General features: G+C 44.2%; 1 protein-coding gene across 12 annotated transcripts in view; it reads right to left on the bottom strand.

Annotated features, from left to right (window-relative positions):
• Nucleotides 1–24,252, bottom strand: part of RFFL (ring finger and FYVE like domain containing E3 ubiquitin protein ligase) — a 31,696-nt gene that overhangs the window by 3,498 nt on the left and 3,946 nt on the right. For 3 of the 12 annotated variants that reach the window (XM_088066205.1, XM_088066207.1, XM_088066204.1), the window contains exons 2-6: nucleotides 21,771–21,848; nucleotides 7,090–7,274; nucleotides 2,590–2,994; nucleotides 1,007–1,093; nucleotides 456–663 (exon numbers count right to left, since the gene is read on the bottom strand). In XM_088066205.1, the coding sequence (XP_087922331.1) occupies nucleotides 456–663; nucleotides 1,007–1,093; nucleotides 2,590–2,994; nucleotides 7,090–7,269 (880 nt within the window). In that variant the 5' untranslated portion in view covers nucleotides 7,270–7,274; nucleotides 21,771–21,848. Of the gene's footprint in view, nucleotides 1–455; nucleotides 664–1,006; nucleotides 1,094–2,589; nucleotides 2,995–7,089; nucleotides 7,275–8,005; nucleotides 8,807–8,928; nucleotides 8,996–12,744; nucleotides 13,264–14,266; nucleotides 14,356–21,770; nucleotides 21,849–23,081; nucleotides 23,186–24,252 lie in introns of those variants that run through there. The other 9 variants (XM_088066209.1, XM_088066208.1, XM_088066210.1 and 6 more) reach the window with 7 other exon arrangements.

Raw genomic sequence — 24,252 nt, forward strand, 5'->3', positions numbered from 1 at the left:
CTGGTGGTGAGAGTGAAACCCAGCTACCCCCAGCTGGGCAGCCCTGGAGCCACTGCTCTGAGCACATGGCCCAGACTCCCAGCTGCTCTTTGGTGGCATTTCCCTGCTGGCTTTGCCAGGTGCCACGAGCCCAGAGATAAGAGCTCAGCATATCCAGTCGTGTCCAGCCAGCCACCAACTGCTGTGAGGGTGAGGCAGTGCCCAGTGAGATCCATCAGGGCACACACAACACCAAGGGTGAAGGATGCACAGCCCTTGTGCTGCTGCAGGCTCCCAGAACTCTCCCCAAACAAGGAGTGGTGAGCAGAGCTCTGCTCCTGTCACTCTGTACAAAACTCTCTCCTTCTCCTCACTTTGCTGCACCAGAAATGCAAATCTAAGTACTATTTTCTTCTACAGCTGTCCATAAAATGGCTAAACCTGGAAAACAGGCACATGTTTGCTAAGTTTCTTACCAAGATGTTGAAGGTCCTTCTCTCTGTAGAGGCGAGTGACCCTCTCCAGCAGCTCCCACTTCTCACAGCAGCCTTTGTAGTTGACGAAGTTGCGGGCGAGGATTTCCTTCAGCTGCCGCACGGAGAGCGCGTTGATGTCCCCGATGCTCGTCAGGTCAGACAGGGACGCCTTCCTGCCCAGCACCAGGTTATCCTCGGAGTCACTAGACTGGGAGGGAGCAAAGAGGGAATCATTCTTGCCCTCACCACCTTGAACTATGACTTCAATCCACTTTGAGCATGTGCATTAGCAGGAATTCAGGTTTGGATGTACAGAGAAGTGGCTACTCCGAATTCATCTATCAGAAACACAAATCTTGAGATAGAACTAAATCATTTCTGCTGTGGTGTCCATAGCAGTGACACCATTTCTTTCTGCATGTGGAGGACAAAATGATGCCACACAGGAGGTTGATTTGGTTTGGGCAGTCTCAGTTACTGTTCACCTCTGGCAGCAAATCCAGCCCAGGAAAGCTGGTGTTCCCTGCCATCCAATTCCAGGACACACAAACCTGTGTCTCGTCCTCTGCTGCTGCTTCTTCTGCTGCATTCTCAGCTGCTGTTCCACAGGCTGGGCTCGGAGGCACGTGGCCATTGGCCTGGAAGAGGAAATAAAGCTTTCACCAGCTGTGGGTTTCTGGAGGGAAATCAACTCCAGGGCAGTGTCCCTGCAGTCCCTGACCTCTGGAAAGACACGGGCAGGATGAGGCACAAGCCAGGCACACTCACACAAAGTAACATTGCAGAAGCTGAACCTTTAAAGGCCCAGTACAGAACTCCAGGTTGGACTGGGAGGAGACCAAATTTATGCACCAAAATTGTTGGGTGTGTATGTGCAGTCCTTCCCTGAGGGTCACTCTGTGCTGTGGTGTGATGGCAGAGCTCTCAGTGCAAGGCTCTGCAGAGCCCTCCTCTAACACAGCTCAGATCTGCAGTCACCTGGCAAACACCTCCTCAGCTGGGGTCTGGAGAGGGCAAACAGGACACACCGAGTGAGGGAGCAGCAGCCACGGAGCTGGAGAAGAAAAGCTGGGCAGTTGCTTTGAACACTCAATCAAATGAGCAGTGTAATTTCAGCTGACTCACCCCCAGCAGCCACTCTTCCCTCTGGTTTCCTACTGACAAAGAGACTGTAATGTTACCATCCCACTTATCCAAGTGGGGACTTGTTAATATTTACAGAGCTCAAGAATAACAATCAGGATCAAAGAGCCTGAACTGCAGCAGGATGTCATGCAAGTCGAGACAAGCTGAAATGTATCACGGGGCAGTGAGTGAAGACAGCAGAGCTGGTAAAAACTGGAAAACCAGGGAATGAAAATGCCTTTTAATGATTTGTAAAAAACATTTTCCCAGGAGAACTCTTCTTTTGAACCAGATATATCTGCTGAGGAAGCAGAAGGCACACACATTTTCACAGCTCTGGCCCACAGGGAACTGAATACACCCATTAACTTTGTAATAGGACAAGGAGCAGATGTCGAACACTGAGTAAACTTTCCTTAGCAGAGAGCAGAAAGACAAACAAAGCAAGGTCAATAAAAAATAATTAAGCTCAAATGCCCCTGCCAAGGTTCATCAGAATTGCAGGTTCATCATAAACCAAGACTTGGCAACAGACTCAGGGTTTGCCTTCTATTGATCTGAGTGCAGGAGACACCAAAAACCTCACCCACCCCCCATCACCTCTGATCAGCTCCAGCTCCAAAACTGCTTTAGACTGTGCTTGTTATCTGGCACAGGAATTAAAGAACAGTATCAACTATTTAATTACACCTACAAACACATGTCAGGAGCCATCAGCAAGTACCAGAGGAAGCAGTCACAGGAGCACAGTGTAACAATGGAAGTGTGGACCAGAGCAGTGGACCAGACCAGAAGAAACACACCCCAGAGCAGTGATAATGTTCTGACAGTGAATGCTCGATATATTCAGCACTGCCCACCAAATTCAATTCCCTAACGAAGGGCACACTGAAGTTAGTGACAGAAAGTCACAGCTTTACACAGCAAAACCACATGCAACAGCCTAGTGGTAAATCCATAGATGGAGATGAATGAGTTTGCAAAAGATGGTTCTGGCCAGAGACTGTACCTGTTGGTGTTCCTGAGCTTCTGAACTTGAGATGGGATCTGCAGACACTGAGGACTCATCGTGTGAGGTAGGAGAGGCCAGGCTGGTTGGGGGGTGACTCACAAAGTCCTGCTGTCCACGAGCACTGGTATTAAATGTGTTTGTTCTTATCTGATCTTCCTGGGTAATTGGAGGCTGCTGGCCAAGGATCAGGAATACCAGGTCCTCCTTTTCACGACAGAACTCTGTGGAGATCTCATGGAGTGCCAAGTAATCTCTCAGATCCTTCACCTTCATCTTGATCAGCTCCTCCCGCTGAAAAGCCGTGGCTCGGAAGCGCCGGCAGAGGTGGCAGAGCAGGGGCCCACCCTCGGGCTGGTTTGAGCAGGATGTGCAAAAGTTCTTCTTACAGTCCAAGCAGATGTGCTGGGAAAGAGAGGGGAAGGAATCAGAGCCAGCCCGTGCCCCGTGCCAGCAGCACATGGCAGCCACGGGCAGCGCTTCCCTCCCGGTCAGAGCCGAAGGGAGCAGCAGCAGCTGCTCTCAAAACACATCAAAACCTTCCAATCCGTGCAGAAGTGTCAGGTGTGCCGGTATGTTCCCATGTTCAAGGGATTACCATGTTCTTAGAAGAGAAAAAGGAGTGATCTCTGAGCAATCAGCAGGTTTCTCACTTCTTAGAGAAGCCCCATTCCCTCTCCATTTACCCACAAAGAAATGGGACATCCTTACAAGATTCCCACACATGACAGGAATTTTCTGCACCTGCTCATGCAGTTTAAGCCAGAGGAAATCAGGAGATTGAAGCAGCAGACTTGTAAGTGAATTCCAGCTAGTTTGGCATATTGTTCTGTGTATTAAGAAGCTCCAGCATTGAAGGGAACTACTTAAAAACATTTTTTCTTTCATAAATACCTGCTATGAATGATGTTCCTCCCTCTTTTTTTTTTCCCTCCAATTTGCTGCAATCACAGAATGAATCTTTGTTTCACCATAAGAGGGACAGGGAACAGCAAGGTCTCGCAGACATCAAAAAATCTGACATTTATTTATACAAAAATAGCTTATTCTGAAAAGAATATGCACACTTTATACCAGATAGTGCTAGACAGAAAGTGTTGGAAGTTTTGGAAATATTATGCCCCAGTCGAAAACATTACAGATTGAATTCCATTGTTAAATGTTTGTTTTTGATACTGTTCTGATTTGTCAACTCAGGGCTTGATTTTCAGAAGTTCCAAGCACTCACAGTCCATGTTGACTTCTGCAGAAACTTGACTGTTCAACCCTTTGGAAAGGCAAATTCTACATTTTCCAATAGGAATAGCAGCAGAACAGCCACATTACGTGCCTGTGAAAAAGTCCTGAGGGAAAAAAGAAGTGGTTTCAGTGCTGGTTAAAAATGCTAATTCACAATCTCAGAGAAGCCAAGCACCTCTGTGAAATCCTGACATCCTGACATCAGAGCTGTGCAAGGAAAAACACACGGGTGGAGTTGGAGAAGTAATAAATACAAACTCAAAGACAAAAAATTGGTTTAGGAACTGCTCTAGTGATTGAAGAACATCTCTAACTTCCCAGCAGAAAGAAAGCAGATCTTGCTCGTGTTTTATAGGGTGTAAATACACCACTTGCTTACCTGAAACCCTCCCTGCTCCCCAGCTAACACCTCCAGGCCTCTCGTTTAGAGCCTGTACTACACTCACAGTGACACTGGAAAGAATCCCAATTTCCTGCTCAAGCAATTTAAGACATGAAAATTTCTACCACAAAGAGAAATTCTTGAAACCTCATCTCAAAACTGCTGTTTGGGGGCCTGCCAAGGAAAAGTGACTTTCACCAATCACAAAGCATGGCAGGAAGGGCAATTTCCACAGAACATCCAGTTTGGAGGAGATTTCCTTAACTTCATCACCATAAAAAAAATTAATATGTAATTGACTTTTTGTGACCCTGTGATTGCAGGAGCAATCCTGTTCCTTGGGGAATTTTCAGGGCAGAGACAGGAACTGACGGCTGTGTGTGCTTAGAGCAGGGAAACAAAACAAATCCACAAAGGCAGAGAAGTGGAAAACAACCCTGTTGGTAACACTTGGCCTCCTCTGAATCCCCCAATTCTGACATGGGAGCAATCAGAAGAATTGAGATTTAAAAACCCAGATTGCCAAACTGGCTCCAGAGGGAAGCCCTGTATTGCCAAGGACCTTCCACCAGAAAACCCCTACTTGAGCACTCCCATCGTCAGGTATCACAAAGCAAACACAACACAAGGGCTGTTCTATCAGACACATTCTTGCAATTAACAGTAATCCTGCCTCAGTTATCAAAGGATACATTTGGGAAGTGAAAGTAAACCCAGGCATGTCTCTGACTTAGCAGCTCATCACTAGGATTTATCTTCAGAGAAAAACAACCTCTTCAGCCTGTGTCTGAGCACCAAGTGTTTAAACGTGGATATTTTGGCTACATCTCAGCATCAAGCAGCTTTTACAGCTTCACTGAACTCTGTCTGAAAGGGCAGCGATTCAAGGCACTGGTCTCTTCAGAAGGATCAGTTTCAAACGTTGTTGTACATTTAAACTCGTTCCTAAAAGGTCAGGCCACGTCTGAGTGCTGCTCCCTGACAGCACACTCAGCATGGTCAGACAGCCCTGAAATGCTTCACATGGGGGTATTTGTTGGTTTGGTGGGTTTGGGCTTTTTTAAAGCAATCTAGGCTATCTTTATGGTCAGCAGTGTAGAAGGAATTAATTTTTATCCACTGTATTTCAGAATAAACATTAACTGGACACAAGTTCAAAGGTGCTGCCTCTCCCAGGAGAGAATGCAGTTTTCCACACTGTCCTTGCAGCACAGTGAGATTTCATACACTTCTCCCTCCTTAGCAACAGCACTGAGGAATTACCATGGCTCACAAACACACCAGTGTGTTCTCAGTGATGTTTTCACTCCCTCAGAGACCTGGTGCATGAGCTGTGGCAGCCCCTCCTGCAGCTGTCCCCGCATTCCCACCTGCAGCACCGGGCTCCAGTCACTCCCAGCGATCACTGCTCAGGAGCTGGGGCAGCAGGAAGGTGGGAGAAGGTTTGGGAACCCCCTTTGGAACACAGAATATAAACCTCAGTCTCAATTTCCCTGACAGCCTGGAGCAGGAACAGCTGGACACAAACACAGGTACAGCCACCAGCTCCCACAGGAAAAGGGGGAAGCTGCTGAGGACAGGAATGTTCTCAACAGCTTTAGCAGATCCTCTACAATTTGTGCACCAGAGCCTTCCCTCTCCCCAGCCAGAGCTCACCTCTGTACAAGACATTGCTCTAGGGGCAGCTCATACAGAACAGGTATTTAGGAGGTACTGGGGAAATCAGTACTGTGCTTCTGCTGTTGAGCTCACAACTGCCTGAAATGGTTTCATTTCAGAATTATCTCCATCCACTATTTGCAACCATGCCCGACAGCAAGCACTGGCTCCAGGGTAACTGCACAAGTGGTTGTGAGGACATGTGGTTTAATGAGGACAATGTCAAAGACAACATTACAGAGTCACGAGCAGGGACGGCCCCACTGCAGCTCAGCCAGCCCCAGGACAAGTCTCAGCATACTCACACACCCCAAAATCTATCACCAGAGTTTGATTCCTGAAGCAACTACACTTCTCAGTGCAAAAGTGCATCCAAATCCCTGTTGTCCTGGGAGTAGAAAGCAGCAGCTCTGCCAAGACTCACCGTTCCTCAGATGTGTGTCCTCATGCATAAATAAAAAAGTGCAAGGAAAACCAATTTATGAACTTTCCCACATAATCTGAAATGGCTGTCACCAGAATTCACCATTATTTTTAAGTTCTCACATACTTAAGTTCACTAACTATAGATCTGACATTTCTTAAGTCGCAGAGTGTGGACACAGAATAATTTTCCTCACTAGAACATTTTCAAGCAGCATTAAAGGACTCACCATATCCAAACAATGTCCCAGGCACAGTTTGCTATTGAATTAAGTCTTGTGGTACCAATTATTTTGGCCTTTATATACCCACAAATCAAGTTTACAAGTAAGATAAAATAGATTTGGGTCTGGTCTGGGGCTATTTTTGCTCAGCAGTTCTACACACACCCTCAAAAAACTTCACTGGCTTTTAGTCTGAGCAACAATAGTTTGGTAAACAGGCAAAGCAGACCTTCCTTTACTGAAAGCACAAACATTATCCAATTTCTTGCCACAATATTTATTTTTAAAGGACAATTAGTGGTTTTAAATAAGAAATTTAATAACTCATGTTCAAGTTAATCCTCCTTTAAGTGATTATCAGCAGCTTGGCTTTCTCGTTGAGGAAATCTGCTGAAGGATTTCCAGTCACATTAATGATGCCTGTTACTTGTGACAGAATGACTGAAGACCCAGAGCAAGGGGAGCTGTCCTCTCCCATATGGAATGTCCTCAGATCCAAGGGTATGTGTATAAAACGTGTGTCTATAATTAAATGAAGGCAGCTGCCCCTGGCAGGGCAGGCTCTGGACTCACCTTGCTGGAGGAGCTGTCGAAGTGCAAGCCACAGGCTTTGCAGCTCTGTTCAGAAGCAGTGGGAGAGGGGAAGGAGCTGTAGCCAGGGTTGGAATAGGCCTGGGCTCGGGCTGCCTGCGGCGGCTGCATCTCCTCAGGGGAGCCATCCACACAGAACCAGTTACAGCAGCTCGCCCACATAGTACCTGCCAGGCAAAACATGGGTCAGAGGTGCCAGGGACACAGGCTGGCAGCTGAGGTGACAACAAAGCAGGACATGCAGGCCAACTGCCCACCCATGGTTAATTTTTAACAGCACGTTTATCATTTTTGATCCTTCCTCTGACAATTGCACACAAACCCCACACGCCCAGCCCAGCACGATGCAGCTTTGGTGAGAAAGGACAAATAAAGATCAAGAGAACTTCATTACTAAAACTTCATAGAGTTAAGAGACTACAGTGAAGATAAGATAAAATTTATGTTCCACTTGGAATTATCAGATTCTGAGTTTGCTGTAACAGGCTGTTTCTATTTCACATAAGCTGTAATACTTATCAGGATGTAATAATGCGTCAGGAAAAGAACACAAAAGCTCAAATTATATGGCACAGAACAGTTAAATAAAATCAGCAGCAGGATCATAGATGGCTATTCCTCAGCTTTATCCTAAATCCCTCTACAGATTTACAGCTACAAATCCAAAAAGATAAAATAAAAGCAAGGACAGCTGAGCCACTGATTTCACACACTGCAGTTCTCAGCTGAATTTACAGCATTACAAGGCGGAATCATCACACAGTAGGTCAATGTCAGTAATGTAAGAAAATCAAGTACTGGCTTTAGTAACTTGCTTGGGAAAACAATTGCAGCTGAGACAAAATAACTTATTTTTTCAAATCAAATTTTATATGTGTACACACATATACACACTTACCAAAAATCATAACACAGTCCAGTGCAAAATGCTCAGTTCCAAAGTCTTCTCAGACCGCCTCTGCTGCAATATTCCAGAAATGCACTGCTACAAACTTGCTTTTGGGAGTTTACAAAGAAATCTGAATTCATCTGGGCATTCAGTTTGTGGAGCACACACCATGTGTCATCACTTATGGGTAAACTGAATACAAATTGCCTCCTCTGCATTTCTGCTCTCACATGGGAGCTCCTGAACTGTTTCTTTTATGTCTTAAAAATCAGCTCCCTCACTGGTAGTGTTCAGCAACTGCTTGATTTTATAAACTTCTGGAAATAAAACATCTTTCAGCTGCACAGCCAATTCACTGCTTTTTACTCAGCAAGTATTGCCACTGTGAAACTCTAGATTCCCAAGGGAGTGGGGCTAGTATGAATCCTAAAGGTTATTTGGCATAATATGTTCTTTTTTAAAGCTGTGCTAAATCCTTGGGGCTGATGTACTTGAATTGGGAAGATTTTGCACTCTGGTGCTGTTCCAGTATCTGGTGCTTTAGTGGCATCTTTAATCCTTTCAAAACCTGAATTTGGCTGGTCAGAGTCCCTGCTGTCCTGGACAGATGCCTTTCAAACCCCACAGTGTGAGCTCAGCCAGGAGCCCTCCCTGCAGGCTCAGCACATTGCAGTGTTTAAGTGCAAATCTACACATTCACGCCATGGATTCGTGGTGTAGCTGATGTGCTCATTGCTGCAGTGAAATAACACTTGGGCTGGCAAACAGATCTCAATAAATAGTGTGGATTGCACTTAGGCTGGCAATGAGATCCCAAAAAATACGTGGAGGAAAGCACTGCACGAACAGAAATAATCTATCATCCATCTGAATTAGCTTTGCCCTGCAATCAAACACACACTTTAGATGGCACAGATAAAAGAAATAATTACCCTTTTTCTTCCTGCACGTTAATTTCCAAGCTCTCTGTTGCACTCAGAAGTTAACAGATCCTTTCTTCTGCAAAAATACAGAATTTCTACTTGAAACCATGCTCTTTGGAGGTTTAACTTGTTCCCAGGACTCACAAATCTAAACAGCATGAAAGCTGCACAGTCCAACAAGCATTCACAGCCTCCACAGCAGTGGAAAACTGTACCCAGAGTTCAGCTCCCTTCCTGTTTCAAGGACCCCTGCAAGCTGAAGGCCACCCACGATAACAGAATACACAAATGCTACTGCCTGCCCCAAAAAATTTTGTTTTCTTAAAAAAGACAGCCTACTAATTCACCCTGGAACATTGCAACATGTCAAAGATTGTGAAGAAAAACACAAGGCAGTGCACAAACTGGGATATATTAAGACAGAGCTCAGCATTCAGCTGGGGTTGGAGCTCTGTGATTGCCAGGAATTAAAAGGCCAACAAAAACCTTAGATGTTGCTTTAGAAGAACCTTAATCCTGCTCAACTACAAAAGCATAGAAGGGAAATGCCCACAAACAAACAGCTGAACAACCAGGACTGTCCTCTGGTCCATTACATTTTTCCAGAGGTATCTCTTCTTGAATAGAAATGAGCACAGATGTAAAACACCTCTGTAGCTGCCCACAGCTGCACTAAGACAGCAGCAAGAAATACAAGCAAGATTCAGCAGCTGCTTCAAGAGGGATTTTCCATTGTTCTGGACAGGATCAGCTTAAGAGCCAAGGAAATGAGCACTGCCACTGGTAGAGGACACAAAGTTACAAGAAAAATGCCTCAGTGGAATTTCAGGATGACAATTTCCTTGATAACTCTACAATGTTTGCTACAGCAAAATTATTCCCTTATTTATTTTGTTACCCATCTGGAGGTACGAGGTCAGCACAGTCCAGGAGCTGCTCATTTCCTCGAGGGATGGAGGGATGTGGCAGTCTGAGAGTCAGAACCAGAGCCCTGCCCTGTACAAATCCTGTCAATCCCCTGCAAAGGAGCTGCTGTTCTGCACCCAAGCTGCTCCATAGCTACACCAAAGTGATGAATTAATACCCGATAAAAAAGCCACCCAGTCGAAAGAGCTAATTCTGTGTTGTGCCCCAAGTCCAGGAAAATACTTACAGTAACTTGGCTAATAACAATGTGACAGCTTGGAAAGCTTAATGACAGCATGGATTTCAGGAACGCTCAAGGAACATCTTGAATAAAAGATGTGGACTCACTGGCACAGCCAACATTACAGGCACTACTGATAGCAGCATTACCCTTGGACAAGGTGCCTGTACTGCCTCATGGAGCTACAGAAACAACTGCCTGAGCCACGCAGCTGAGCTGGGTTTGGCAAACTGGAAGCTCCATGGCAGGCAGCCAACAGTGACTGCTGGCAGCCAAAACCCACCTGCCCTAAATCCTAAATGCACCTTGTGCTTGGAGCATCTGCCAGGGCAAAGGGAGAGGGAGTTTCATCAAGGGTGGAGACACAAGATCAAACAGTCTATCCCGGACCTGCAAACACATCCACCCACACGGCAATCAGCACCTTGGGAAGAAGGGGTTTCATCTTCTTTCTTCAGTTGCTTTAAGAAAAGCCAGAAGAAATTCAATAAATGGCAGGGAGGTGCTTGCCATGGACAAAGTGGTGTCAGCACTCCACCATACTCAGCTGGACTTTTTATTGATTTGACTATTTATTTTTCCAGTATGAAGCTGTGCATGCCATGACTCTCTTCAATGGATTTAAACAGCAGAGTGAAATTCATTTCATCACCAGTTCATAAACGCGTTCTACACAACGCCACAAGTTCTGTATTAATTTAATTCTGAAAGAAATACCAGAGATGTCAAAGTTTTCCTCCCACACATAGCTGAAGACAGGATTCATAATACAGGATTGGATTCTTATACTTTCCATCTTCACTTTAAAAAGTGTTTGAACTCAGGTTCTCACTCTATATGCAATATCACTGCCATAACCTGGCAGTTGGAATAGCTGGAGTATCAGGGATCACAGCCTCCACAGAGGATTTATTACACATGCTGTTTGGATTTCATCAAAGGGTAGGCTGAGCCTGCAGAGGGAAACTGTGGTTTATGTTTGAATATAAAACCTGCCTTTATTTTCCTAAGGGTACAAACAACGAGGGACTAGAGCAAGCAAAGGAACATCTCGGAATCAATGAGCTTCCAGCTCTGTATAATAAAGCTCTCGAGGACTGGGTCTGGCTCCTTTTCGTGACTGCTCAGGAATTCAGCAGCTGGAATGCAGCAACACCAAGGAGACACTTGAACCAAGGGATCAAAAGGAACTGGGCTCCCAAAAGCAGCTGATTTTACTCCCACACAAGGAGAAACCACAGCAGCAAGTAGTTCTGCTCCTGAGAGGTCTTTAACCACTGGAACAGCAGGGCTGATGACCCTCGAGGCTACTGCACATGGAGCTGGGTGCCAAAAAGGGAGGGAGATGCAGGAGAGCAGCTTTGCCAGGGCCAGCTTCCCTGCAGTGCTGTTTGCTCATCAGCCCCTCACATCAGCTGCCCTCACATCTCCTCTGGTCATCACAACAAACTGCTTTTCCATCAGCTCCCTGAACCACCCAGCTCCTCTCTGCCCCTCACCCATGGAGAGAAACCCTCCTTACCCCTTCAGGACACTCTTAGGACCTTCAGAACCTGCAGTGAGCAGCTGCAGATGCTCTAAAACAACACAGGTCTGACCTGGACTCCACAACACTCATAAGACACCTTTCATCACAGCACACCAACACTGCGATAATGCTCATCACAAAATCCTTAGTTCCTGCCACTTCTAGTAGCTTCAAGACCAAGGACATTGTTCAGGAGGCCAGAAAAAGGTAGTGTGGCTTTAAAATACTCATGCATTGATAGCTCACGTTTTAAATTACTGGTTTTGTTATTAATCCATGCTGTAAGCCCTTGCAAAATTAATCAGATCTCACTTTGATGAATGTTGTTTGAAATAGCTGAAGTATTTAATGAGTTAACCACCTTGGTGCCCCATTAATAGTGTTGCACAATTGCTCATTGTTACAATTTACTACTTTCTTTTTTTTATTTCAACAAACCTGCGCTGATAAGAAATGCCTTGCTAAAATTAGTTTCACTAATGACCTACCACTTACAAACTGAATTCAGAGTTAGGTCAAAAAAATAGTATTTGCTTGATAACACAGCTATAAAATAATCTGCTCGAATGTCACTTATGTACAAAGTATGATTTTTATCAGCCTTTGTCCCAGGTACAGACCTGAATTATGATAAATGGGAGCAGCCATATGTTGGGATAGCTGGAAAAGTCAGCAAACGAGCCACTTGCAGAAGGGACAAGGGAAGGAAGCAGGTTTCCAGTCTGAGCATGACATTTGCAGACGTGGTGTCTCAACCAGTACAGAGCAGGAGAAAAGGAAGAGATGGGACACAAATCTGTCACAAGGAATGTACATCTAATTTACTGTATAAAATAACTGGACTGAGACTGTCAGATTTTTATGTAGGGATAGGAAAATATATGTTTATGAGTAAAGGTACTAATTCACCTGTGCCCAAGGTGACAGCATGCACACCCTGAAAAAATGAGTAAATAAATACCAGCACTGGATCACAGCTAGAAACAGGAGTGTTCAGGTAGGGGAGACAAAAGAAATTGCGTTATGGAAGGAAGAAACACTTGTCCATTTTGTTCTGTGCCTTCCAAAAGCCTGGAGACATTTTCCATATCTAATGATCTACATATAAAACAGCAATAAACCTTACAAAGACAAATATTTAATTGCTCACCAGTCTGATCAGCAAATTTGATGTCAGTTTAAAACTCTTCAGGTGAGACCCTGGTCAGCTACAAAGGCAGAGTGGTCAGGTCAGTCCACAGCGAGCGCTCAGAATGGGGTGTCCAGGATTTCTGTGTCCCCTTGCTTGTGATCCTGTGTATCCAGGAGTGCCTGCACTGCCAGGCTCATCAGGGGATGCCCTTGAACAGCACCCACATCCTCAAGTCCAGCGGCTGGCCAGAGCAGGCTGGCACTGGCACCCCATTCCTAACGCTGCCTACACCTTCCCCATGGGATGCACGCGGTCCCTGGCCGGATGCGCAGCTTGCACCCACCAGCAATAATCCATCTGCAGCCCCTCTTCAACACAGCTGCACCTGTGCTTCTCCACCCCAGAGATGCCTCCAAAAGCCTCTGTGTGTGGGTTCAGGAACCTCAGCAGGCTCAGCAGATCCCAACAATCCAGCCAGGAGCAGATCCCGGAGCGTGGCGCACAGCTGGATTCGGCAGCGCTGCTGCTCCGAGCGCGCGAGCCCAAAGGAAGGGAACCTGGCCACACACCAGCATTTTAATGAAGGAAGTGACATCCATTTAGCACAGAGCACAGAGTAAACAGGGCAGCCCGCTGGGGCAGGGTGCAAGGCAGAGCAGGAAAAAGCTGGAATGGGGCCACAGGCATTCAGCACAGCCACACACAGCTCTGCTGAAACGCCTGCAATTGCTGCTGAGCCCAGAGAAGCACCAAAACTCACTTCCCACCTGTGTGGTAGAGACAAAGCCCCCTTTATGCTGCTATAACCTGGTTTACATTGAGCAGACCATTTGCCAGGTAAACCCTTGGAAAATTGGCTTAACTGCAAGGCAAATTACGAGTTCTTATATACATGTCAGAAATCCAGCAGGTATTCCAAGAACATTTTGCAGCTGTAGCAGTGCTTATCAGTACTCCCAGCAACACTTGATGCTGTTCAGGAGGTTTAGACAGATCTCCACCCAAAATCCCACCAGCACTGTTACAAGCACAAAGGATCTCAGCTTCAAGCACCTTTTTGAAACCAGAGAGCTGCAATTCCCATTTGAAATGGAGAATATGGTTTTAGAAAGCTGTGGGATTTATAGAGCATTGCCCAGAAAGCTAATTCCAAAACAGTCACCTTCTCACTTGACTCCCAGCTTTGCACCTGGAATTGCAAACTCAACTCTTGTCCACCTTCCCTCTCCTCTGTAGCACAACACCAAATTTCCCCCATTTTAACATGAGAAGCTTGGAAATACTGTTTTGTAAGGAACTAGATACTTGGGGTGAGTATTATTTTAATATAAACTGTTTATTTTGACCCAAGGTTGCATTTTATATATAGAAAAACATTTAGACAAAAAGTTCTTTTTGCTATTAACTGTAATTAGGTCTCGAGACATCTGCCAAAATGCCTTTTTCCTTTGCAAGTCAGTGACATTCTTCTAGCAAGTTAACAGAAAACAAAACAAAGTGATTAATGAAATATGTGATTTTAGAAAATTATTTTTCTTACCTGTTCTATCTCAATTCCTTAGTCCCATACCTGCTCCCAAGGGATATACTGTGACCTCAGGCTTATCTCCCTGCCACTCTCCTGTTATGCTGAAAAACAATTCAAAAAGCTGCTATGCTCTTTCACACTGGTTTGATATTCATCAGCAAGGCTGAATTAAGTCAGTTGTAATTATAGCATGAACCAAGTCAGGAGGAGAAGAGACTCTGGAGAAGCAAGATTCCATGGTACTGTTTTGTTACCGTTCCCAGCATCCTGCATGGGTGGATGTGTCTCTATCCTTAGTCTCACACCTGAAAGCATCACTCAAAGCGGAAGTTGTCCACCAAAATGTCAGCAGGGAGCAGTCCAGGAATCCTAGACTATCCCCTCCCAAGTCAACCAGTCCTTTTCATTATGGAGAAAAAGGTCCATGCACTGGATTTTTCTCTCCATTCCTTCCTATCCTCACAGGTTTTCTCGGATTCAGGTGCATGGGTCACTGCTAAAACTACAACTTTATATTGTAATTGCAATAGGTATCAATAAATTCTCAGTGAAAACCTGAACATTTAAATAACTGTGCAGTTTCCCTTACCAGCCCTGCTCCAGGAAGGGTCCATCCTATCCAGATTTCATCTCAAAACCCACCTTGACCACTCTTCCATGATAGCCACATGGCAACAGCTGGGGGAGGTTTCCTGGATCTGTGTCCACCTGAAAGCCAAAAAGTGGCTCTAAAGACACAGCAGAAACTTTTCAGGGAGTCCTCCTCCTCCTTTCCACACTACAAACACGTCCCTCTCTCAGCAAATTTTACAATGCCCAGAATAGAACCTTGCTGAAAATAAGTTTCTGCTGTGCTGCAAAATACTGCTGTAGACTCAGTGACTTCAGTGTTTGGGTATTGCAAACAAACAGAAGCCAGATCCACAGCTGAACCAGGGAACAGCTTGGAATCCCCTCTGCTGGAAGGTGATTTCATCATGGAAGAAGGTAACCACTGTCAGATGGTTTAATGATACCCTTCTCCTAAATCGGGAAATTCAGGGAACTGGAGAAAAAAGGGAAGGAGAAAGGTTATAAAAATTTGTATTTTCATCACAGCTCGAGTTCCCTACTCCAGGAAAAATCGAGCTCAAGCTATTTCCATTGGAATCCCTGCCCCTAAAGGCCTATGCTTACAATTACACATCTTGTTTCATTATGACAACTAATTACAAATTAACCAACACTTCAGCTTTGGAATGAAGCACAAGCACATGGGGGTAGCTGAAAGGAGAAGAAAGAGGTATATTATCCCTGATACAGCTCCTCAAAGTTGGGATTGGACAAGACTAGCCAGAATGACATTAAGTTTCCCTGAACCTGGAATTGCAGTTGGCTCTAAAGCTCCACAGACTCCGAGCTATCACTGTGTCTCAGGCACCCAGAATTGAGAGTGTTTGCTGATAAATTACAACACCAGTTGGAAATCCTGGAAATTACTTGTCACGCCAAGCCATGGGTTTATTTTTAACCAGTCAACTTCTAAATTTCACCCCTCCAAAATCAAAATATAGACTCAAAATTCCTCACATGCCAAACCTACTCTTCTCCCCACCTTATTGCAGGAGCTGCTGGCAGAAAATGAACCTGAACCCCGTGGAATTTGTACAAGTGGAAAAGTGTACGTGCAGTAGGACTGGATGCACCACAGCTCTGTGCAGACTGGCAGGCAACCTCTAACCCATTTAACTGGAGCCTGAAAAAAGATAATTTTTATTTGACTGGACTGAAACAGATCTGGATGTATATAACTGAGGCACATTATAACAAGTACAAGCACTGCAGACTCATTTCATAGCTATGCCTATTCCAAATTAATCTGAATTCAAATCCAAACTAGGTGCTGAAATAGAATAAAATGCAGTTGCAGATCTCCTCCTTTGGCACACACGTACAAAGACCAGCACAGACGTCACATCCGACATGGTGTGGGAAGATCTGCCCTCCCAGGCTGCAAAAATACTTAGAAATTAGTCAGACATTAAAAAAAGGCCCAGGATGTTGAATACAAACCTGGGGACTGGTTTAGTTCAGAGATAACAAAAGATAGCATAGTAAAAAAGTGAGTTTATTTATGGTTTAGTCACCTTATCTGTGGACAAGGGAAAATACCCTGCTCTCATGTGAAGGAAGTTAACACAGGTGGAACTTTGAGAGGGACTTTGAAGTTGTACTCTCAAAGCATTTCCATAAATATTATTCTTGTGCCAATCTCCACTTAGCACCGAAGCCTTTGAAATTCAGAATTGCTTACATGCAGTAATTCTTCCTGGAGAAGAGCCTGAAAACTGAGGGAAAGTTCAAGCCTTAGCACCCACTGTGTGTGCCAGCAGGACGGGCATGAACTCTCTCCAGCATGTGTGGGACAGCTCTTGTGGAAAAGTCCATTTCCAACCATCTGCAGTGCTTGTTTCTAGGGCTGGAAGGTTCTACGCTTCCTTCACCACCATCCTTGTTTGACTGCTGTGCCTTTCTCCCTCCAGCCTCAATCCCTGCAGATTAAGGACTGAGAAATCCAAAACCAAGCAGCCTGAAATCTGGGCTTTATTCAACCAGAAACATGAACAAACCCAACAGCCATCTGGTCCCATGTTTTTGGTTGCTGAGCTGAAGGGGCACATCCTGAGGAGATTCTGCGAGAGCTCACACAGGCTGACAAACCATTCAAGTAAATATTTGTCTCTGGGAACTAAAGCCATGATCCAAAAAAAGGTAATTCTCCTTTATTGCCACATCTCTGTACATCAATTATGGCAGAACACTTAAGTTCTTTGTCAAGCCTTTTAATCACCTGGGTGATTAAAAGAGGCAGGACAGGCATCCTTTGATGGCAGAGCTCACCTGGACCCGCCCAATTCACGGGATCAAACACAAAGTGCTGAACAGGGAGTCCCAGTGGGACCCAACCCAGAGAATGTATTTTTACACAAGACTGAGAGGACAGGAGGCAAGGAAAGCTTCAGCCAGGGACCTGCATCTCCTGGATCCCCTAACTTTGTCACAGAGGGGAAATTTCCCATATATGGCCCAAGCCAGCAGGGTCACATTTCATCAGTGCAGGCTTCTGGCAAGCCCAGACATTCAGACATCATGAGTCAGTGCTCCAGAAATCACTGGGGTTTAGAAACCAATAAATCTACTTCATTTTGGTTGGGTTTTTTAATTCACCTTCTGCTGGGGATTTTTCCTCTCAACCTTTGCAGTACACAGGCACTGTCACATTTTCACTTTGCTTCTCTGTAATTGGCAGGAGCGTTTCTTTCCATTCTGGAGGTTTTTTGCTTTGTAAAATGACAAGATTTTCATACTAGACTAAATCCTGACATTGGAGCATGAAGAATAAAACTGTAATTATCATGGAGGCTGGTAACATGCTAAGCTGTCTTGTATTTTCACACAGCCCTCTAACAACAAAGAATATATATATTTTAACTAAAACCTCAAAATATCTTCACTTCTGTCCTCAAATCCCAAACAAACTACTTATCTGGCATTTCAGCACAACCAGACAGGACTGCTGCCAGTAAGAAGCTCCCTATGACACAATCTTTTCCACCACTGACCTGATAACATCAGCATGACCTTTCTTCTCTTTTGAACTCTACTTTTCTCAGTTCAATAGTTCAGCAGAAACTGACCCATTTTGGATTACACAAACAAAATCAGACACTAGATATTCCTATTAAAAAAAGTTAAAATCCAAATTTCAAAATATACCATTGGGTAATTATTTTCAGATTAGTAATGGGATAATATGGGAAAATTCAGGGTGAGGATTTTTAGTTTCAGTTTCCAGCTCTGAGTCTGGGCCACTTCAGCTCTCTGTGCTTAAGTCTTCCATACATACAATGCAGATAATGCCCCATCAGGGAATGGAATCAATATTTCATTTCCTTAAAGCAGTTCTGTATTCATAATGGAATTAAATACTTTCAGAGAACTGCAGAGCTCAGAGAAGTGAGGCACTTAAGGGAACAAATGCTAAGAGTGAACAACTTCCTTGCAATTCTGCAGAGCATCCTAACAATTTTACAACACATAATATAAAAAAAAACAGGACAAAATGATGATTTTGAGGACAAATTCATGTTTGATACAAGTGCAAAAGACAATGCAAGTCCTGTTTATTTTTTGTGGCTTTTTTTTCTAACTCCTTCCCAGTTCACAATGACAATTAGGGTCAACATGCAGAATAAAATATTGCTCAAAAAGCTTGTTTTTACTTAAGGGGACATTTCAACTTAAAAATAAAAGTGTTACTGACAAATGTGGCCTTTAAAAAAAACAACAAATCACTACAAAACAAACAAAAAAGACAAACATTCTTGGGACTTGAGGTGTGAAAGAGGCAGCATGCTGTCAAACTGCTGGCTAGGAAGACATCAAGGATTTTAGATTTCAAATCTTTGGTACATGTTGTAAAGAAACCCTTTTCCTTAGAAGTTTAGAAGGTTTGGTTGATCCATTTAGACCGTTTCCTCCATGATTAAGGCTGATCAGTCAAGCACACAGTGGACAGTAACAGTTTATACCCTTTTCTTCACATTTTCTTTCATTAGGGGAGTTTTTAGGAAATACCACCATGTATTAGATTTAATGTCAAGCCTGCATCTCTTATTCCTTCCAGAGCAATGAAAGCTTTAGCTCATCTTATTAACAGAAATAAAAAAGCAAGCTCAGGCCTCCAGAACAATGTCTTACCAAGTGAGTTTGGCTTTGGGCAGAGCAGCACTGAGTGAGACAGGCCTCATTCCAAGAACGATCATCTTACTTCCCTCAGACAAAGTAAAGCCTTTCATGACCCAGGCTGGGCTCTGGCCTACATTCTCTTGGATGAAAAGGCTTCATTATATGCAGTTGAACACATTGTTTGAAAACCTGATATGAACAGCCTTTACCGCAGCAAGAACTGAACAAACTGAAATCATGCAATGTTAAGGGTTCCAAGGGACCAAAATGGCAAAACTGTATTAAATGTGTGTGTTCTCTCTAAAACACACACAGTTTAAACCCTGAAATAGGTTTATCACCCATGGCAGAGTTCAGAGATGGTCTCGGGGTGATCAGATAAGGTTATTTGCAGATTTAAGGTGTCTCTGAAGTCAGATACAAAGAAATCCTGCAAGTGCTTTGCTCCCAAGTGTGTTATTTTGCCATACACAAGCAGACATTTACGGGTGCTTTGAATTCTCCCTGCACACCCTATAGGCATTCCAAGTTGCTCCTGAAGCCTGGCAGCAAGATGAACAACATATTTCAATTCTTTCTAGGAATTCCTTCACTCAGAACGACATTCCTGACTTAGGTATTTTCATTGCAAAAATCAGTCTGTGTTTTGTATTCGAGTCAGAGGAACAAGTAACAGCAATAAAGCAACAGTGCTAACAGCAGGAGTAGAAGGAAGCAGCTTGCCAAAAAGGAGGCTGATGATTTGGGCTTTATTTTATTGAATTCATGCTTCAACTCTTATTTCTCTTTTGCATAAGAGACTGAATCTTGCTCCTCCTACTCCAGAGCCCTCTGCACAAGAAGATGCACAGTGACAGACCAGATCTGACTGAGCTGACAAGGAATTCCATGATCCCCTGCAACAACTGATCAGCCTTTCCATCTGAGAGACATAAGGCATGGATCGTGCAGTATCAGCCTCTGCCTGACTGGCAGGAACCTGGGCCCTGAGCTCCAAGAGCATGAAACAGCCTCTTCATAAAAACCTGCTTCCATTTCTACTTTTTGGATTATACAGTCAAAGAGGACTTGGAAATCTACGCTTTACTTGGAATCTGAAAAATAAACTGTTTCCAAACTCTCCTGCAATGCTTGTGCAACGGCCTCAGGACAGGCAGGGATCTGGCCAGCTGTGCCACCAGCCACAGAAGCTGCATTTTAGAACTTGCCCTTCTCTGGAACAATTGGAACTTTCTCCAGGCTGAAGTCTGCACACAGAGCTCAGTGTTTCCCTGCAAGCACACAACAGCTCCATTATTGTTTAACTACCAAAAACCAGCTCCAACAATCTATCAAGCTTGACATTCTATCCGTCTCTGCTGCTAGCCCAGACTGCTGGGCATATATATAGGAAGAGGTTCATGGATTCAGTAAGAAAAAAGTTATTTTGTTAATCTAAACAGAGATTTCCCTTCTTTTAACCATTAATTTGCCACTTTAAAAACTGTTAAGGAACCCAGAGGCCTGTCTGTCCTCCAGATTATCAAATTCAAGTGTCTATAAAGAAATCTATTCCAGCAGATGAATAAAAGCTCCTTTTTAAGATACATATAAAACAAATTCAAAGGCAACCCCACAGAGAAGGAATTGCTCACTGCCTCAGAGCTGCAGCTTCCAGCCTGGCCATGATTATTTTAACACCAAACTACAGCAGAGCATGAAGCTGCTGCTTATCACCCTCCGTGTCCAGGGACAGCACTGCTAGGCAGTTTTCCAAGTACTCATGGCCCAGGTAAACTCCTGGAAAGCACCAACACTTCCATGGAAGCAAATTTATTAATGCGTGGCACAGTCTTGTGGAGGATGACCTCAAACACAGGAATTGCTCATCTGAGTGATGCCAGCGAGCCGAGACTCTGGGTGAAGGCCATCCTCTGGTGCCAGCAGCCATTTTGCTCTGAGCAAGGTATTTTGACATCAACAAAAAGCAGCATCACATCAGTTCCAGTCTGGAATTCTGTGGGATGCAGTTCCTGACTCATCTGGGGAAAGGCCAAAGCAATAAAAATTCAAGTGGTGTGGATTCAGTGATGCCACTTGTGACACTGCAATTTGAAATCATCCATGTGTATATATAGAATATATAATGTCCAAAGGAACCATCCTTCTTACAGCAGAGGTTACCACGCAACAAACTACTCACAAAAGAGAGTATTTTAAATTTAAATTACATTTAATGAGTTTCAAATCTCACTTAACATCAGCCTAAACTAAAAGATTCAAAGCATATGCTCCTTAAGTATATTCTTATAAGCACATCCCACAACCTTCTGAATATAAATAAAAAGTAGCAGCATTAAAAAAAGCTGATGTTTAATGAATATTTTAGTCTCCACCGAAATAAAATGTGGGAAATCCTATTCCAAGACTATTTGGCAGAGGAGCCAGAGGGCATTAGAGAAAGAAGCCTGATTAATATTTTTGAGTAAACTGAAAACCTCAACAGCAATTAATATGAAGAAGTTGTAGATTTTATAGGCACTGAGAAGAATTAACAGCATCTCAGAACAATTCTTTCTTAAGAAAGTCCCTTATGGGAACATAAATTTAGCAAGCCAAAAAGGCCTTTCAGAGGTTTGAATAAGCCATCTCAGTTCTGAGAAAACCAGCTGAGAAAGAAGAAAAAACCTAATACAAAACCTGAATTCTTGGTCTGACAGCTCTTTTCTTGGTTTCTTAATGAAGAGGGTAATTTTTCAACCTTGCAATGTTGTTTGAAGACTAAATAATCAACTTTAGAGGCACCTACCAGCAGGGGGTTAGAAACCTTTGCATGCAGGTGAGTCCTGGTCCTGACATCAGCCCAGCAGTGACGGGATTGTCCCACCTGTGAAACAGAGATTCCACTTACTCATCCCTGCAAAGCATTCCCTGCTCCCTGGATGCCAGCTCAGGGAAGTTCACATTCCAAATCCCTGGCTTCTTTAGTCCCTGGGCAGGGGGGTAAACAGGCTTGATGGGAAACCACAGAGAGGGATTGTGAAGGATAATGACCAGGATTACTCTGGGGAGCAGGAGCCAGGGTGGGGTTTCACAACGGGCAATCAGGGGAGGGCTGGGGGAACATTTGCAGCAGGTAAATACATGAAAGTGCAGAGCACAAAGCACAGGCAGTCAACAGCAGCAGCAGAGATCTCACCAGGGCTCTGGCTGAGCCACCAGAGCTCAATCCAGACTGTCAGCAATACCCAGGTAACGCTGGGTTATGTCTGCAGTCAGAGCTGGGACCAGAGAGAAGAACCAGTTTCTCATAACTAGCAGGTACCCAGAGGTCCTCTTTCCCTGCACAGCAGCAGATCACACACAGCTGTGTCCAAAAAAGGGCCACGTGCACACACTGTTCTGCAGCTCACACTATCCTGCTGCCCACAGCGTGTTTCATTAAGCACAAGAACTTGCTTCGATGCATTTTGATTTCTTATCTTCATATCAGGCTCTGTATCCCTCAGGACTGCTCAGAAGGTTTAGAGAAGAAATGGAGCCAGGGGATCTTTAATTAGATGATCTTTAAGGTCCTTCCAACCCAGTCCACTCTGTGATTCCATAGCCTATGAATAAACACTGTAAGGGACAGGAAAGTAGCCTAACCTTAATTAAACACCTTTTTTCCTACACTGAAACCAACACACCCTAGGTGAGGAGTATTTTACCCAGCCAGACCTGAGGACAGTGCTTGGTCAGCCACAGCCTGCCCAGCTCCACTGCCCCCTCCAAGCTGGACTAGGAGAGCCAGAGGACAGGCAGGCACACAGAGCAGACCGTGGAAATCTGCTTCCACCCCTCCAGGCAAAAACTGGTTCAAAGTCCAAGCTCCAGGTTTAATAACAACATTGGCTGCTCAGCTCAGATCATGCTCCAGCCTAATTGAAGAGCTTACAACCTCAGTTGTTATTAACAACAAACCGTGGTGCAAAGTTGCACAAGAAGTGAAAATGACATCATTTAAAAAACAAACAAACAAAACAACACAAACCCACACTGAAGTCAACAACAATAAAGAGAAAACTGAAGATGTGAAGAAGGCAGATTTCAGTCATAAACTCAACTAGTGACCACTAACCTCCCAAAAACTCATATATATGATTCCTATGTACTCTCAGTGCAAGGTATTGCATTCAGCTCCCATTTTAGGAGCCAAATCACACAGTACCTAACAATGAGAAAGTCTGAGTCTCACTGAAAGCCATCCTACTTTTTCTACCCTACAATTAAACACAACACTTAAATGATGACTTCAAAACTATTCCAGTTCAGCAAAAACTTGAGCAATTAAGCATTAACCCATGAGCACCACTGTCAAGGCAATCAGCCTTTAATTAAAAGTTCAGTTGCTACAGCTGAGTGGATGTGCAGTCACAGAGTACTGCAGCTGGATAACTCTGCTCCAGGACCCCCAGCTCCCAATGGGAAACACAGCAGCCAAAGGCGATTGTTTTGGTTCATTAGGCCCAATAGTGCCACCAAAACTAAATGGGATTACACAAAACAACTACAAGATCCCCCCCTCCATCACTGTGGGCACAAAGGTGTTAAGGAGATTCAGTTTTTGATGGGTGTAGGTAGGTAAAACCAAGGATCTGGAATTTGTAAGAAACATTTGAAGCTCATCACAGTTTTCTGCTTCACTCCTCAGCTCTGGAAAAATGAGGGAACAATGGGAAAACATAGGATTAAAATTCTTTTTGTTTATGCAATCATGTATATGCCTTAATGATCATTTATCTTAAAATCTGAACTTCAAAGTGTCAAAATACAACCCACCAGAGTGTAAACACAATAAAATACCAACTTAAAATGCACCTGTCTTCTCCCATCCTAATGATATGGAGAGCTAAAAAACCTTCTTGTAGAGCCACTAAGTTGTTCACCAATTCCACAGTCAGGTCAGGAAGAAAACTGCCACGGCTCCCTGCACTGCTGTGGAACAGCAACATCCAAGGTTACATCCTGTGCTCCCCACAGAAGACACGCTGTGTGTCACAGAGGAGGAAGTGAGCTCAAATGAAACACACAAATAAACCCCTTCTGTCTCAGCCAATGAAACATTGCCCTGAGCACAGCTTAACTCAAGAAGCATAAAATTAAACCATTCCTATGGTTTATCTACCTTTAATGCTACACTTGACTAAGCACGCCTGGCTGTCCTTGCAGTGTAGGGAAACACCTGAGTTTTTTCTGGAGTGCAACTGGTTCTTTATCACAGGGTCAAACACTGAGCCTGTCCATCCTCA

The sequence above is a fragment of the Pseudopodoces humilis genome, chromosome 23 (genome assembly GCF_049639895.1).
Source record: "Pseudopodoces humilis isolate 2021_Gansu_Grassland_sample_001 chromosome 23, ASM4963989v1, whole genome shotgun sequence".
Classification (NCBI taxonomy): Eukaryota; Metazoa; Chordata; class Aves; order Passeriformes; family Paridae; genus Pseudopodoces; species Pseudopodoces humilis.